Source organism: Callorhinus ursinus, unplaced genomic scaffold (genome assembly GCF_003265705.2).
Source record: "Callorhinus ursinus isolate GAN/ISIS: 27379988/994484 unplaced genomic scaffold, GSC_fseal_2.0 scaffold17, whole genome shotgun sequence".
Lineage (NCBI taxonomy): Eukaryota > Metazoa > Chordata > Mammalia > Carnivora > Otariidae > Callorhinus > Callorhinus ursinus.
In genome coordinates, this window is record NW_027397079.1 from 14,210,280 (window position 1) to 14,229,265 (window position 18,986).

General features: G+C 39.1%; 1 protein-coding gene across 4 annotated transcripts in view; it reads left to right on the forward strand.

Moving 5' to 3' along the window:
• Positions 1–18,986, forward strand: part of TENM3 (teneurin transmembrane protein 3) — a 1,496,942-nt gene that overhangs the window by 1,359,248 nt on the left and 118,708 nt on the right. For all 4 annotated transcript variants that reach the window (XM_073902279.1, XM_073902283.1, XM_073902281.1 and 1 more), the window contains one exon: positions 14,341–14,555. In XM_073902279.1, the coding sequence (XP_073758380.1) occupies positions 14,341–14,555 (215 nt within the window). The remainder of the gene's footprint in view (positions 1–14,340; positions 14,556–18,986) is intronic.

The window sequence follows — 18,986 nt, forward strand, 5'->3', positions numbered from 1 at the left end:
GGCAGTGACTTCTCAGTTTGTTGAGTTGACTCATCTTTCTCTGTCTGATCCCTCAACATTGCCGTTACTCAGGACTCTGCTCTTTTTTGGAATATGATTCCTCTGGGTTCTCTTAACAGCTCCCCAGGCTTCGGTCACATTCTGTATGCTGTGTGCTATGTTACATTTTACCTACTCCCAAATCAATATGTGAGGTGTAGATATTTCTCTCTTTGAGCTCCAGACATCCCTATGCAAAATCTATCCAAGGCCCTTTGGAACTTCTCCACCTGGGTGTCTTCCAAGCTCCTCAAACTTCACAGGTCTAAAACTGAACCCATTGACTACTTTAGTTCTCTGTTACTGCATAATAAGCCACATCCAGATTCAGTGGCTTAAGAGAACAGTTGATATCACCTCTCCTGATTCTGTAGATTGACTGGGAAATTCTGGTGATTGTGCTTGGGTGTTTTCGTGCAGTTGCTTTCAGATGTCAGCTGGGGCTGTTTGAAAGCTCCACTGAGCTGGAAGTCCAAGGTGGCTCACTCTCATGGCTGGCACTTGGTGCTGGTGTTGGCTAGAACTCAGCTGTGGCTGCTGACCAGAGCATTCCATGGGGCTTGGAATTCTCAGAGCATAGCAGCTGGTTCTGAAGAGAAGTGTCCCAAGAGGGAGCATTCCAAGAGACCCACACAGAAGTTACAAGCCTTCTCAGCTCCTACAATATTGGACACTTGAGGATGTCACTTCCATTACATCCTGTTGGTCAAGAAAGTCAGTAAGATCAGCCCAGATTCGTGGGAAGGAGAATTAAACCCTGTCTTGCGTGGGGAAATGGCAGGGATTCATTTCATGAGAGCATGTGCGATGGAGGATATTGTGGTAGCCATCTTTTGGAAAACACAGTTGCCATATCATCTCTCTTTCCAAATTTGCCTCTCCTTTGGGGCTTTTGGGTCAAGAAATGGCATCGTCATTCACCTACTTACCTGGGCCAGAAGTTCAGGAGTCGTGTCTGGCTCCTCCTACTCTCTCACCTCCAGATTCAATAAATTCTCTAGTCCTGTCAATTCTAACTCCACAGTATCTCTTGCATCCATCATCTCTCACCTGGATTATAGAAGCCACCTTCTGTCTGGGCTGTTTTGTCTCTAGTCTTGCTCACAGAGTCTTCAAACACAAATTTGAGATATCAGGACCCTGCCTGAACCGCTCCAGTGACCTAGACTCCGTCAGATGCCTTTAAATGATTTACAGGGCTCTCCAAAATCTGGCTGTTCATCACACCATACTCTAATATAGAAACAGTATAGGAGGCAGATAGAGTATAGGCTTTTAAGCCAACCCACCTGGCTTCACATCCTAGTTCTGATCATTAATGGCTTTGTTACTTGGGACAAGGTATATATATATAGCTTCTTTGGCCTTAAGTTTTCTCATCATTAGAACAGTCTTAAGGATTCAATGGAAATACTTGAAACAGTGTGTAGTATGTAATAAATGCTTGAAAAATGGTAAGTGGCTATCACTATTACTACTTAATGTATGTCTTCTTTGCTAGAGTATGAAGCACAGATCATATCTGTTTTCCACTGCTTTGTCCCAAGTCCTCAGCACAGTGATAGACATGTAAAAGGTGCTCAATTAGTATTTGTCAAGTGAATAGGTGAAAATAGTACAACTAAATGCTATAAAGTATATAAAGAGCCCAACACTGTGCCTTGCAAAGTATACACAGAGCAAATCTTGGTAGATTTGGTTAAGTATTGAAACTCTGTCACTTACTGGGTGGCTTTACATAAATGACCTTCCCTAACCTCCTGTTTATCCACGCAGTAGTACTGAGGTTTAAATCAAATCATGCATGTAGGCTGCCAGGCAGTGATTGGAACATGACAGGTATTTGATACATGACAAAAATTATTAGTTCACTCTTTTTAACAGAGTTCCAGATCATGCACTTGTAATTTGTAGCTAAATTTTTAAGAAGATACATCTTTAAATCAGCATCAAGATTATTCTCTAAAGTAATGATGGAGGGGCGCCTGGGTGGCTCAGTCGTTTAGCATCTGCCTTCAGCTCAGGTCATGATCCCAGGGTCCTGGGATCAAGTCCCACCTCGGGCTCTCTGCTCGGCAGAAGCCTGCTTCTCCCTCTCCCACTCCCCCTGCTTGTGTTCCCTCTCTCACTGTGCCTTTCTCTGTCAAGTAAATAAAATCTGGAAAAAAAAATAGTAGTGATGGAAATCCTTATTATTAGTTATTTGGATTTTATGAAAGGAATCTTACCCTTAATATTCCTTTGAATGCATAGTATTGTACAGTTATTTATTGAGCATATATTACATGCCATGGCACAGAGCAAGGCTTTGAGAATATAGCAGTGAAAAAAAATAAAAGATAATCACAGTTGTTCTCAGAGCATGTGAATTGCTAGGCAAGATAGAAATCAAGCAGGCAATTACAATGAGTTGGCAAATGCATACCTAGTAGGGAAAAATAGAGGGTACCGTGGCAGGATATTTCAATACTACTTTATTTGAAAGGAACAATAAGACAAATGCCAAAATTTAGCATAGAATAGTTTGGGATCATATAAGACAAAAAGCCATAAATTTCGGCTAGTATAACTCTGGCAAATTACTTCTCCAATCAAAAAAAAAAAAAAAAAGCAAAAAAAAAACAACCACTGCTTTTGTACAAACTTCCAGTTATAAAATAAATAAATAAGTTATGGGGTATAATGTATAGCATGGTGATCATAGTTAATAATAATGTATTGGATTTTTGAAAGTTGCTAAGAGAGTAGATCTTTTTTTTCTTAATTTTAGTTAGTGAACATAGAGTGCAATATTGGTTTCTGGAGTACAATTCAGTGATTCATCATTTACATACAACACCCGGTGCTCATCACAGTGCCCTCCTTAATGCCCATCCCCCATCTAGCCCATCCCCCACCCACCTCCCTCCATCAACCTTCAGTTTGTTCTCTATCCTCTATCATTAAGAGTCTCTTATGGTTTGTTTCCCTCACTAAGAGAGTAGATCTTAGAAGTCCTCATCACAAGAAAAAAGTTGTAATTATATTAATTACATAATTGTTAATGTTAAAAAATAACAAGACTCCCTATGGTGATTACTTCACATTATATACAAATGTCAGGTCATTTTATTGTACTTCTGAAACTAATATAATGTTTTACATCAATTAGTTATGAACAAAAAATTTTTCAACTCCTTTTGTTTGAGTACGAATTTAAAAACTACATATATATGTGTGTATGTATACACACATATATATATGATTCATCCTGTTTAAACAAAATAATTCCAATGCTTTTAAACTTTATATTATTGTTCATCATGTATGAATATCCTCAAATACTGGACAATTTCAGAGAATCAAATTTTATAGAAGTTAAAGATTGACTATGATTTGAAGAAATGGGCTATCAGAGCTGCAGGTGCCTTGCGTTTTATTCAATATTATATCGTTTATACACTTTGTGTTGCCATGTGCAATAGTTCCTTACTTAGGTGCTGTATTGATTTTGTTCATTAAACTATGTTTGCAAGGTAGTTATGTTTTATTTCACTTCGCTTGTGATGTCACACTCTGTGTCCACAATGTTAAGTTATGGCATGTGGTTGTTTATAAAAAGATAAGTTCTGGGGCGCCTGGGTGGCTCAGTCGTTGGGCGTCTGTCTTCTGCTCGGGTCATGATCCCAGGGTCCTGGCATCAAGCCCCGCAATTGGGCTCCCTGCTCGGCGGGAAGCCTGCTTCTCCCTCTCCCACTCCCCCTGCTTGTGTTCCCTCTCTCGCTGTCTCTTTCTCTGTCAAATAAATAAATAAAAATCTTAAAAAAAAAAAAAAAAGATACGTTCTCTCAGAGATCTCAAAGTCAGGGTGTGAATCCAAGGTTAAGTCATAGAAGTGGAGGGTGGGCTATTGATTGTAAATGCCTATCCTTGCTTCCTGACGTCTTAATTATTAGTGCCTCCGTGGAGCTTCAGATGATATCATCATTCACCCTCCTCAACAATTGCGTTAGACTTCTACAGTTGGATGTCTTTAATAATTATGGGCTTGTTTACTCACATTATGTACAGGCAGCAGATTCATGATATGGAATGGCAAAATAGTATTTTGCTCTCTCTCTTTTTTCTGATGTCACAAAATAATTTTCAGACAGATACCAAACCTCCTAATTACCAGTATGATTTAAGTGTTCCATTTTGTCCTTATAACATCTAGGGTTGGGTAAATTATTATTTATACAATATCTCAAAGGTCAACGCATGGTTAATGCAGTATCTGAAAAATGCCAATGTTACTGAAAAAATTTCTTGAACCATTTTCCTATAAACAGGGGATCACCTAAGAGGGAGAGGAGTAACAATAGCTTTGGGGATGTGGTCTCTTTATGTGTTCACACTCTGACAACCGTGTTTTAAGACACTGAGACTGTTGGGACACATACTTACTGATGAAAGGGAAATTCACAGTTAGTAAGTAAAAAGACTGCTAGTGGTTCCCACAATCAGACGCAACAGGAAACGTTGGAAAAAAATCTTCAAGATGATACCCTATTGTGTTTGAAGACATGGTACACCTCACTCTTAACTGTGAAGGCTTTAATTGGTTTGATTCCTAACCTACACGCTTTGAGTTTAGAATACCTATAGGGCGCTCTGCTGTCCTGTCTATTTTTTCCTCCATTTTTCCTCCTTTTTCTCTTAGTAAAGCCTACAAACAACCTTCCCATTTCCTATGATCATTCCCAAGTTCAGGCTCCGGGGGCTTAAGTATGAAGTGATCTCGGTGAGGGAGGATAGAGAGCACCAGAACTGTCCCTCCTTTTATTTCCTCTGAAGCCAAAGTGTTCTGGAATTCAGGACATGATGAAAGACATCTGTGTCCAGGCTTTTATCTGGGAGGACGGATGAGCTTCAGACGAAAAGGTTGCTCGAGTATTTACAAGTTTATCAAACTGTGTCAGTGGCTCACTGACTTCCAGGTGTGGTGCCAACCAATAAGGAGCATTTGAAAACGCTAACAGGAATGACCACACTTGACTTGGCCAAATGAGAGAAGAGCCAGGACTTGAAAAGCAGTAGTGCAGAATTTAGAAAGACAAAGCACCTTCACACAACTACGGTCCCCTGACATTCACACTGGAAGCTTCAGCAAGAATGTTACACTAACCTAAGCTGCTGGCTGAGTGGATTTAAGTAAAGTCAGCCATGCCCCACTACATCACTGATTATAATGAGAGGTCAGGTCTGCATCTGCCTTTTAGAAAAGACACGTCGTAAGGCTTTAATTCAAAATAAATTCTTTTTTTTAAGATTTTATTTGTTAGAGAGAGAGCATGATCGGGGGTTGGGGGGGAGAGGGAGAAGGAGAAGCAGGCTCTCCGCCGAGCGGGGAACCTGACATGGGGCTCGATCCCAGGACCCGGGGATCATGACCTGAGCTGAAGGCAGGTGCTTAACTGACTGAGCCACCCACACGCCCCAAAATAAATTCATTCTAAGTGGTGTAACAATTGGAAGCAAATAGAAGTGGATGGGCACTTTAAAGTGAGAGTCCTATTTCAGAGGAAAAGCTAGACTAGATACGTGATCTTCAAACTATTTAGTTCTTGTGCCTTAAGACAAAATAGGAATACACATTTAAATTAAAACGTATTTCGTGCAACCATAAGACTCATAAATATTTTAAAAACCTGTTTTCTTTGGAATGGAATTGTGCTTATAATTATTAGTTATACACATTTGACTAAAATCAACCTAATTATTATATAACTATGTGAACTGTTTTTGTAACTATTAAATATAAAAAGCAAACAGATACCTCTCTGAATGAGATGAATGGGGACTTTTCCAAATAGTTCATGTAGTCATGGATGGATATTATTTATTACAAAAGCAAAGGAAGATGATTCAGTATCAATTTTATTCCTGTACTTCTTTTTTTTATAAATATAAATATAAGAAATCTTGCTACAAAATAAGCAGATGGGAAGGAAAGGATTTTTTTAGAGTGATGCCATTCGACTATTTGAAATCCTTATTAGTCATATGTCAAGAATCACGTTGTGATCTATTTCTAAAAGGTGTGTTTAGTGGTCTACAAGCTGTTGGCTCCATCACATTTCTTTGTCAGTCATATGGAAAGAACAGAACTGACAAATACCTGCTTTCAAAAATATTTGTTACCCAGTCTTCCAAATCCACCCATTTCTCAGCTTCTGTGAAGTATACCCATAAAAAGCATTCCCAGGGCTTAGCAAAACACTAGTAATTGTGCCTGTTACTCTTTTATTTAGTGGCTTTGTTTAATCTGGTATACACAGAATGACATGGAAAATGGGAGTTCTGTTCATTTTATTTTATTTTTTTTAAGATTTTATTCACTTTTTTGGCAGAGAGAGAGAGAGCACAAGCAGGGTGAGCAGCAGAGGGAGAGGGAGAAGCAGGCTCCCCGCTGAGCAAGGAGATCATGACCTGAGCAGAAGGCAGATGCTTAACCAACTGAGCCATCCAGGCGCCCCAGCTTCTGTTCATTTTAATTCACCTTTGTTATTATAATATCTTTTGAATGCTTTTGTTGTAGCATATGCTTTAAATACCTCTAATTGCCTCATTTACTTTATGGGAAATACTATATAATTTACTGGCAGAGCTAGGACTCATTAAAATGAAACTTTCTGTCAGAAAAAGTCTGACTGACTTCTTCAGTTCAAAAAAAGTAATAATACATTTTGTCACAATCATCACAGTTCTGAATTCCTACTCTAAGGTGATAGTAGAGAGACAGAGCACAGGTCCTTGTCATGAGTTTGGCAGTTGGATCAAATGATGCATCACTGCCTTTAATATTTCTTACCTTATGGATGTTGTCTTCATAGTCATGAAACTTTTCTGCCAGTGAAAAGCATTCTCTGCCAGGGGTTGGGATGGATGATGAGGTCACCAGATAAACTTGTTCTCTATCCCTCTTGATGTATCAGACTTCAAAACCTACCAACAGTCTTAAATATTCCAGTTCTTTTTTTTTAAGATTTTATTTATTTATTCGAGAGAGAGAAAATGAGAGATAGAGAGCACGAGAGGGAAGAGGGTCAGAGGGAGAAGCAGACTCCCTGCTGAGCAGGGAGCCTGATGTGGGACTCGATCCCGGGACTCCAGGATCATGACCTGAGCCGAAGGCAGTCGCCCAACCAACCGAGCCACCCAGGCGCCCAATATTCCAGTTCTTAATGCCACACTTTGTCCTTGATAGAAATACATGCAAGACAGGGAAAAACACTGAAGCCCTGACTTGGGTTTTTTTTTATGGTGTCTCAAATAAAGGAGGCTTCATTGACAAAAATACATTCAATTTTGCCTTTGGCACATTAGAAGCTTTATTTTTTTTTAAAGGTTTTATTTATTTATTTGATAGAGACACAGCGAGAGAGGGAACACAAGCAGGGAGAGTGGGAGAGGGAGAGGCAGGCTTCCTGCGGAGCAGGGAGCCCAATTCGGGGCTCCATACCAGGACCCTGAGATCATGACCTGAGCCAAAGGTAGACGCTTAACGACTGAGCCACCCAGGTGCCCCGCATTAGAAGCTTTATGCTCAAGACAGTGTGTCATAATAAGATTCTGAATATGTGAGAGGTATGCCCTTCTGTTGTAAAGAGAGTCTACATATGGAAATTATTGAGGTTCTAGAAATTACTTCCCTTAAAGCAGACTACTCCTTTCCTCATTGAAAATCTTCCGGAAAAAAGTATGGAGGGAGGGAGGGAGGGAAGGAAGGAAGGGAGAGAGGGAGGGAGGGAGGAAGGAAAAGAATTCTTCACATAGTCTTGATACCTAGGTCTATGGGTCCTCTTATTTAAAGACTCCTGGAGTAAATGACCTCCATGGCACTTGAACTCTGAGATGCTATGATGTTATGATTAGTCAGTCTTTTACATTATAGGGAGACAAGAAAACAATTATCTCAACTACTATTGCCCCCATTCAAGCACATCCAACCAACCTTGGTTCTTTTGTTTTACAAATGGAAGAAACTTCTTTGTGAAAAAGAGCCACCTGTTTAATTGCTGTGGGACTAATTGGTTAAGTAAATACACATATTGACACAAGGGTACACACACATATCATTTCTGTGAGAAAAATCTTAACCCCTTGAAATCAGTATACAGAGAAAGGAACAAAGCAAAACTGAAACCCTGCAAGTCACAACTTGATTACTATTTCCAAAGCTAATGCTTGGGCCAAGATGATGGTTGGGGGAAAGAAAATTCTGTGATGAGCACCATTTTATGCTTATCAGCATTCAAAGCACAAGTATGCTATCAAAGCTGCTAAAAACCTTTTACAGCAGCACTGCATACGATCAACACCATTGAGTATAGATCACATAAGCTTTGGAAAGTAACAATAGAACTTATTAATAACAACAAAGGATAATGATAACCTTAGTGATGTACGAACTTGATGAATGAGTCCAAATATGAGCCATTTTCATATTTAAATATGACACGTATATGAACCAATCTTCGCGGGGAAAAGGACTACTACTTTATTCAGTATTTTAAAAACAGTTTCATGTGGAAGTCAACCAAAAGACAAAAACCTGTTAGGAATTTAGTATAAATTATTACTCAAGGAATATCGCATTATAGTATCCATGGCAGTCTTTATTTCATAAGAACTCATCATTTCTTCTAATAAAAATAAGTATAGGGGCACCTGGGTGGCTCAGTCGGTTAAGCTTCTGCCTTCAGCTCGCGTGGTGACCTCAGGGTCCTGGGATCGAGCCCCGTGTCAGGCTCCCTGATCAGCGGGGGGCCTGCTTCTCCCTCTCCCTCTAACCCTCCCCTCCCCCTGCTCATTAGTGCGCTTGCTCTCTCTCTATCAAATAAAATCTTTAAAAAAAAATAACTATAGAAAAACCTATAACTGTATATCCTAAAATTGAAAGCCAAGCAGATTCTCTAGTGTGGTTCAATGGGTTTTACCACATCTGATTTTATATGAATTAGACAAACTCAAAACTTAGTAATTTAAAATAATATTTTTTAATAAAAAATGAAGATTTTACTGATGACTATGTAAGACACATAGTTTTGGAGTTTAGCAGACCTCACTTTGAATCTTGACTCTACCACTCACTTTGTGCAAATAATTTACTTCTCTGAGCCTTAGTCTCTTCATCTCAAAATAATATCAACCTCATGGAGTTTTTTTTGAAATTAAAAACAAATAAAATAGGTGAAACTACCTGACATATCATAGGCTTTCAGTAAAGTTAGTTCCATTTCTCTTTCCACCCTCTTGAATCTTTTCATTAAAAACTAATTTATGGGGGGGCGCCTGGGTGGCTCAGTTGGTTAAGCGACTGCCTTCGGCTCAGGTCATGATCCCAGGGTCCTGGGATCGAGCCCCGCATCGGGCTCCCTGCTCGGCGGGAAGCCTGCTTCTCCCTCTCCCACTCCCCCTGCTTGTGTTCCCTCTCTCTCTGTCTCTCTCTCTCTCTCTGTCAATTAAATAAATAAAATCTTTAAAAAAAAAAAAACTAATTTATGGGGACGCCTGGGTGGCTCAGTCGGTTGAGCACCTGACTCTTGATTTCAGCTCAGGTCATGATCTCAGGTTTGTGAGATCAAGTCCCATGTCCTCTGCGCTGAGTGTGGAGCCTGCTTAAGATTCTCTCTCTCTCCCCACTTTCTTCCTCCCTCTCCAAAACAAAAAAAAAGGTGGGGGGGGCACCTGGGTTGCTCAGTTGGTTAAGGGACTGCCTTCAGCTCAGGTCATGATCCCGGAGTCCTGGGATCGAGTCCCACATCAGGCTCCCAGCTCAGTGGGGAGTCTGCTTCTCCCTGTGACTCTCTCCCCTCTCATGCTGTCTCTCTCTCTCTCTCTCTCTCTCTCTCTCTCTCTCAAATAAATAAATAAAATCTTTAAAAAAAAGCTAACTTATGACAAACGTAGGTGCTAAGTGCAGAGAAACATCCAAAATATAGAGTAAAATTTGACCTCGGGTATTTAAAATTTTCTGTGAATAAAGAACGATGTCTGATTAGAGAGGACACTAACATAATCCCTGGGTGGTCAGATTATATTTTTTTATCTTTGTATTTAGCTCTATGTTTTAATTTCGCTAGAATGAGTATGTATTACTATCGTAAATAAATATTGGATATTTCAGTGACTGATGTAGTTTATAATCTATGAGCTGATACATAAAAAATTACAAAGATTACCATAACTCAGTTTTTAATTTTTATTCCCTAGAGCATATCATATTACTAAATTATTAGTTAAAGGAAAACAGACCCGGTAGCTGACGCGTTAACCACTGCCATGGTTATGGACATCAAGAGAAAAAGAGGGGGTGGGACTGGAAATAATGACTTTTTGTTAAGCTTTCTTGTACAGCCCCCTCCTGCCTCACACCTGGGTTATGGCAACTATATCCTGTCTTGTGTCTCCACTTCCAAGCTTCTCACTATGGTAGACCCCCTGACCTGCAAGAGCATGTGTCCCAAGACCCCCAGTGGATGCCTGAAACCACGGATCCTACCAAGCTTTCTATGTACTGTGTTTTTTCCTATGCGTACATACCCATGATAAAGTTTAACTTATAAATTAGGTGCAATAAGAGGTTAACAATAACTAACCATAAAATAGAACAGTTACAACAATACAGTAAAATAAAAGTTACGCGAATGTGGTCTCTCTCTCTCAGAATACCTTACTCTCCTTACTCACCCTTCTTTCTGTGGTAATACGGGGTGGGGTAAAACGGCTCTGTGAAGAGATGAAGTGAGGTGAACAACGTAGGCATTGTGATGTGGTGTGAGGCTCCTATTAAACTTCTGAGGATACGTCAGAAGGAGGATCATCTGCCTTCAGACCACAGGTGACAGCAGGTAACTGAAACAACAGAAAGTGAAACCAGGAATAAACGGGACTACTGTATATGCCTTTAATGTCCTTGAATATTACTTCATCTCACGTTTAGCCAGATGGTCTTCCTTTACCTTATAATTCCTTTGCAACCAAAGGTTCATTTGTCATTGTAGGATATGGTAGGCCAGGTAGAAGACAATCCCCAGCATTTATGAGTAATATACTCTCCCTCAAACTTCACATTTATCTATAAGCGTGAATTTACTGTGAATTATTCTAGACCCCAGTGGGCATAACTTGGATATCTGCTCTACTCATCTGTGATCACAAGACACTTTCTTTAGTAATCTGGAATTCTGTTTCTCCTGATTATAAACACATGTGCATGCGTGTGCCCACACACGCACACCACACAGGTATACACCACACAACATAGGAAGAGTGTTTTTATGGCACTGAAGTACAATTTACCCATATTAAGTCAACTTCAGGTATCGGTTTTTTAAGTTTTTATTTCAATTCTAACATCCAGCGTAATATGAGTTTCAGGAGTACAGTATAATGAATCATCCCTTCCGTACAGCACCCTGTGCTCATCACAAGTGCCCCCCTTAACTACCTTCACCTGCTTCACCCATCCCCCACCCACCTCCCCTCAGGTCACCATCAGTTTGTTCTCTACAGTTAAGAGTCTGTTTCTTGGTTTGTTTCCCTCTCTCTCTTTTTCCACGCTACTCATTTGTTTTGTTTCTTAAATTTCACATTTGAGTGAAATCATATGGTATTTGTCTTTCTCTGATTGACTCATTTCACTTAGCATTGTACTCTCTAGCTCCATCCACATCATTGTAAATGGCAAGATTTCATTATTTTTATAGCTGATTAATAATTCCATTGTGTATATATACCACATCGTCTTTATCCATTCATCAGTCAATGGACACTTGGACCACTTCCATGACTTGGTTGCAGTGAACTGTAGGGGTGCATGTATCCCTTTGAATTACTGTTTTTGTATTCCTTGGGTAAATAGTAGTGGGATTACTGGATCATAGTATGGTTTTATTTTTAACTTTTTGAGGAACCTCCGTACTGTTTTCCACAGTGGCTACGCCAGTTTGCATTCCCACCCACAGTGCACAAGGGCACCTTCTCCACATCCTCGCCAACACCTGTTGTTTCTAGCATTGTCGATTTTAGCCAGTCTGACAACGTTGAGGCATTGTAGTTTTGATTTGCATTTCCCTGATGACACGTGATGTTGAGCATCTTTTCATGTGTCTGTTGGCCATCTGGATGCCTTTGGAGAAACGTCTGTTCGTGTTGGAGACCAGACTCTAAGCTGGCATTCAGGGCCTTCCACACGCTGATCTCACTCTCTCTTTCTAGCTGTATCTTCCATAACTCCCATGACAAACCTGTTACCGTCTCAGTATATACTGACAGCCAAATGCTTTATATATAATGCCTTATGTCATTCTTACAATCGTTCTGTGATTGCATTATTATCACCCCCGTTTTACAGATGAGGTTTAGAACCAGGTATTTAATATCTTCTTTAGGAGCACACAGCCAGTTATGGACAGAGCCGGATTCAAACCCAGTTTGACTCCAAAACCAGTTTTCTTAACTTCCTTTCTAGCCAAACAGATCTCTCTGTTCACCATCACTGTAACACATATCCAATTACACGTCCATGATTTTTTTTAAAGATTTATTTATTTGCGAGAGAGAGGGAGAGAATCTCAAGCAGACTCCCTGCTGAGCACAGAGCCTGACGTGGGGCTTGATCTCACCACCCTGAGATCATGACCTGAGCTGAAATCAAGAGTCAGACTCTTAACTGAGCCACCCAGGCACCCCTGCACTCCCATACTTTTAATCAGATTGTTTATTCTAACTCAGAAACCGTACCCTACCTGTCCTTCAAAGTTTACCTCAGACTTTTAACACTTCTGTGAAATCTTTCAACCACCAGCCTACAGTGATATCACCTTCCTCCAGCATCTGAATTTTTATATTTAACTGTATATGGTTTTAGATTGTCATTTAGTTTATTAGGTTCACGGTGTTGTCTTCCCAACCACATAATTGGTTGCTTGATGGCAGAAACCATGGAAGCCAGGTTAGCTACGCATATAATCTCTAAGATTCTGTTCTTTGGTTTATGTTTCTATCACCTGTAGTCCTATGTCCCTGGTAAATGCTCAAAAATGGACTCAGTGTTAAACTAGTAACTTTTCATAGAAGACTCTCTCCTCCTACCATTAGAGGAAGATAGTTCACAGGTCTGTGATTTGAAATGAAACCCTCTAAATTTTGAATCGACAACTTCTCTGGAGGCTATTGTGTAATAGATATCATATAAGATTATGTAATACTTGAATGAATATTCAGATTAATATTTTTAAAAGAAAAATCGTAGTAAGTCGTCTTTGTGACTTTAAATAGTTTGAATGGACAGAGGATAATTTTCCTGTTTCATCCTGTCCCTGAGCCTTCATGGGCCTTTTCTGAATAAAAGACAATGTGGTTTTACTTCTATTTAACACAAATTGTAAAACCTCCTCTCTCACGTGCCCTTTCAGAACCCTGAGAAAGAACCTTAGCAAAGAGGGAAGGTGGGGAAAACCATGCCCAAAAATATGAGTCTTGGATCTGTTTCCTAAAACCAGGAGGTGGCAGAGACTCATGGAGGAGAGAGGTTTTATTCCTTGGTTGAAGGTCATTGAAAGGGGTAATGCAGGTATGCTTGGTGAGGCTGTGAGTGAATTTGAGGTCAGGGTCAAAAGAAAATGGTTATGGCAGCCTACTTGAATGTCTTCGTGAGAATTTGAACTTACCCCTCCCTTCCTTCCTGGCATAATGTCCCCACTCCCCCTTCTCTGCCTCCTTTTCAGCATCTGAGTTTTTATTCATTCTAATGTAGAGTTCAGAGGGAACTACGTGAATCTGTGCCATTGATTGGTTTTGTTGTTTGCTTAAAGATTGATTTGGAAATCTCCATAATCCATTCCGCCTTAATTTACACTTTGCAGTGCTATGGTACGTTTAGAAGGACTGATTAGTAACAGACTTAATCTCTCACAAGAAATAACAAGACATATATTTGTAAGATAATTACATTTCAAGTGATCAAGAAAGACTGTAGGTGTGAAAAGAGTTTCAGTAATAGGCATACCTTGGGGGAAGTCAAAGGATTTTTACTTAAATATCTTAAAGGCTAAATCAGAATTCATTGAACAACAGTAGCTCACAAAAAAGCTTTTAAAGTGAGAATTATAGGAGAGCATTTCATTTATCAGAAGATGGAATGCCTGAGCATTTAGTGAAAAGAACTTTTTGAAAGGAAAGCTGTTTGTTGTTTGAGGCTTTTGGGGGGTATTTGTTTTGTTGTTGTTGTTGTTTTACTTTTTCATTGTTTTTCGATGGATCTCTTCCATTCAGGAAAATTTGGTGGATTTACACAAGAAAATAACACCATAGATTCTGGAGAACTTGATATTGGCCGAAGAGCAATTCAAGAGGTTCCTCCTGGGATCTTCTGGAGATCACAGCTTTTTATTGATCAGCCACAGTTTCTTAAATTCAATATCTCTCTTCAGAAGGATGCATTGATTGGAGTATATGGCCGAAAAGGCTTACCACCTTCCCATACTCAGGTAAAAGTAGGCTTTGTTGTCAATAAAATGGGAAACTGCTAGTTTGCATTTTTAAAGTTATTCTGTTTCTTAAGTTCAGCTGTTTAACTGTTGGACCACTTTTGTATTGATCTTTTACAGTGAAAAGAATTTTGAATGTAGGTTACACTTGAGGTTTTCGGATTAGTAGGAAGAACGGCATTTTCTTCCTGACTTGCGTTAATCATTATTGATGGATTAAAATGTACTAAAATTTGTGAATAACTAAATGAATATCGAACATCATCTGAACACCTAGGAAAACATCATGGATTTTCCAAGTGTTTTACAAAGATTCTAGGAGGATTTCAGAGGATCTTATTCCTTTCATGTATTAGATGCACAGTATTTTCATCTCAAACATTGTATTCATGGAGTTGAAAATATATTGTATTTTTTCTGCTTAATGCCAGACTTACTGTTAGTAAAGAAATTATGAGAACATAAACATAAAGAGGATGACATGAACTTTGATCAACTCAAGCCACAATTCCTCAAAGAGGCAAGAGAACTTTCATATATAACCGAGGGTGATCATCTAAGTGTGGTCCTCAAAACAATTCAAAGACCCTTCAGTCATGCATTCAAGGAACTTTAAAATCAATCCGCTTGCGTGAAAATTAGGTCACAGTAACAGTCACAGAGAACTACTATCAGTAATTCTATAGGCGTTTTCGTAATCTAATACCGGATCAGGGTATGTAAGTTGGAAATTGTGGTTTAAAAGAGGTCCCATTGTTGGGGCATCTGGGTGGCTTAGTCGGTTGGGCATCTGCCTTCCACTCGGGTCAGGATCTCAAGGTCCTGGGATCGGGCCCCATGTTGGGCTCCCTGCTTAGCGGGGAATCTGCTTCTCCCTCTCCCTCTGCCTTTCCCTCACCATGCTTCAGCTCTCTCTCTCTCTCAAAAAAATAAATAAAATCTTAAAAATAAAAAATAAAAGAGGTCCCATTATGTCTAAGAGAAATTATTTAAATTACCTACTATAAATTTGGAGCCCGGACTTTCCTAGGGTCAACTATTATGTTAGTCAACACAGGAATTCCAAAAATGTAATAGATGGTTAATTAACATTGACAGTTGGATGAGCCTAAAGTTATACTTGATAACCAGTTTATGTACCCATAGAATTTCATGCAGATTTTAATTTGATTTATGAGTTGAGGACTGGAGGATTTTCATGTATGCTTTAGAGTATGTAATTTTGTGAGAAATGCTTTTTCTATAACCTAGGAATATAAGTTAGGAAGAAAAATTGATCATATACCAATAAAAGAATCATATCTTCAAAGAAAGAGGAGTAAGAAATTTTGAACATGCTTTCTCTTATGTCACTGTAGATCAGGGAAAGTTTTGTATACATATATAAATTGTATAGCTGTGAAATTTTTGAATATCAGGCTTTGGTGCATTCATTTTTCTGATAACGTTTTTTCATATCTACATTATTAAAGTAAATGCCTTTGGTCCTTGCATTAAATACTCCCCATTGTGGGGCCACCTGCATGGCTCAGTTGGTTAAGCATCTGCCTTCTGCTCAGGTCATGCATGATCCCAGGGTCCTAGGATGGAGTCCCGCATCGGGCTCCTTACTCAGCAGGAAGCCTGCTTCTCCCTCTGCCTGCCACTCCCCCTGCTTGTGTTCTCTCTCTCTCTCCCTCCCTGTCAAATAAATAAAAAAATCTTTAAAAAAATAAAGACTCCCCATTGTGTACTAGTGTCCAATTTAAATTTTTGATTACAATTCTGTTTGACACCAGTTTATGCTGTAGGTGACACAGAGTACGATATAATAACCAGATTGACTTAAATGGAAGTGTGGATCTCTCTAACTTCACTGAAAGCAGAGAGATTGCATTTATATCAATAGTCTGGTGAAATAGAAAAAAAATTTTTTTCATTGGAACTATATACATGTTTAAATCACTATTTTTGTAACTGAAGAAATATACCTCCAAAGCTAATAAGCACAACAGTGCACATAGAACCTATAAATTCCAGAAAATAATTTCAAAGAAAATTGTTGTGTACTTTAAAGATTTATTTAAAGATTTAGGGTTGACTCTTTTCCAAGTTATATATACCATATGAGATTAGGGAAATAAAAAGTGCAGTTTCAGGTTTTCCCATAATTCTTCTGGTATTTAAATACAATATACATAATATCCACTTTTCCTTTCTACCACAATATATGTGTTTAACCAGATTACGCATTTTCTGAAGCTCCACAGTTATTAGAGTTCCTTCCTCTAGTTTATTCAAGATCAGCAGAGCAAACAACTATTTCTGAGTTCAGTGTTTAAACATGAAATATGCTATAAAGCAGCCCAAATTGAACATTTCTCTGTTTCTGGGGAACATTAAATAAATCAACCTGAAATAATTAAAATTGGCCAACCATTCAGAATAGTCACTTGAGTTTTAAAAGTCTTTGTGACCCTTTATAAAACTGTCCGTTTGATTGTTGCCAAGGAATCAATTGACTTTTTTCTCCCTGATGCCCAACTCATTCTCCTGGACATTTAGAAGCCTAAAGAAGCAATTTAACGCTTCTCATTTAAGTACATTTTAATTTAACACTGTATCATTTAAGTACGTTTGCATGAAGGCTGTTTCAGAATGGTAGCTGGAGACCTGTGTTCTGGAAGCATACACCCCTACCACTCTTTGACCTTGTGACCTTGAAAAATCACTTCTCTGCGCCTCTTTCTGTCCAGAAAATGAAACCGTTGGATCAGATGATGTCTAAAATCTCTTCCTCCTCTATGTGCCAATGATTTACAGCAAGACCGTGCCACCACCAAAAAGCTGATTTAAAAATACAGTTAATGGGACACCTGGGTGGCTCAGTCAGTTAAGCATCTGCCTTCAGCTCAGGTCATGATCTCAGGGTCCTGAGATTGGGTCCCTCATTGGGCTCCCCGCTCAGTGGGGAGTCTGCTCTTTGCTCTGCCCCTCCCCCTGCTTGTACTGTCTCTCTCTCTCTCAAATAAATAAATATTTAAAAGGAAATACAGTTAAGTATTCATAGATTCTGAGTTCTCATCCTTTTCTTTAAAGATTTTATTTATTTATTTGAGAGAGAAAGAGAGCAAGCACAAGTGGGGGCCAGAAGGGGAAGGAGAAGTAGGCTCCCTGTTGAGCAGGGAGCCCAATGCAGGGCCTGATTCCAGAACCCTGAAATCATGACCTGAGCCACCCAGGTGCCCTAGTTCTCATCGTTTTAATAACTGAATTGAGTTGAGCATTTGGATAATCTAACTGCTCAGAAATGACCCAGTAGGATAGCTTTATCAAGTCTAACCTTGTTTCATGATCACTTCCCCGAAGTGGTGAGACTGAATAAGATCCTAAGACTTGCCCCCACAAAAAAAAAAAAAAAAAAAAAAAAAAAAATCCATGTCTCCATCTTATGAATAGGTATTACAGAGTTAAGCCAGTAGCCCAAGTTTGTTCATAAGTGATTGCTTTTTACTTTACACCCTCAGAACAACAGTTACTAAATATTTTTGTTCCATGTAATTTGTTTACTTTTTGTAGACATAGGCTTAGTGTTAAGTAGAGGACTTGTCTTTAGGTATTTGAATAACCCTCCTGAAGGCATGTGTGAAATGCCCCTACGGAAGAGCCTAGACAGATTCTCAGCAACTGTGGCCTCCCCCCCCCCCCCCCCCCCCCCCCCCCCCCCCCAGCAACTCCAGCCTCACTTTATTGTTCAGGGTGTGATGCAAATGGTGATTCCTACGAATGAAGGTGGTTGACTATGAGTATGAGCTTGAAAGACCAGTTAAAACTCAAAATTTCCTCCCTTTCAGTCTTTCAGCTACTGAGTTTAATGTCAGAGGAGAAAAATGCTTATATGCAAAGGAGCCATAAAAAGAAACTTTTCCCTGCCTCTTTGCCAAGCTAATATAAATATTTAAATCTGATGAGAAAACGAATGGCTTATTTGAGATACAGACACCTTTAGAAAGTGCTGCATTCATTTTCCTCTGATAATTTTGGAATACAATTCCAGTGAAAAATTTGCAGGTTAAATATCCATGCCAGTGATTATTTTCATACTTGTAAGATAAAAATGAAAAAAAGTTACTGAATGCTAACCAACTTATGGCTTTTTGTGTGTATTCCTCACAGCTGCGTGATGTCATGAGGTAGTTTTACTACACACAAAAAAAATAAAAAATGCTTTTACATTTAAATAAAAATTTTAATATGTTGGAAACTGAATTAGATATTCTAAATTCTGTCCAGTAGTAATGTTAGAGTTCTGTGATCAGTACAGTGGCGACACATTTAATCATGAATCTTGGAATCCCAACGGCTGATTTTATTCCAATTTAGCTGTATTAAGGGATTCATATAATAAACTTCTCTTCAAACAGAGCTCTGATGAAATTCCATTTCTGAAAT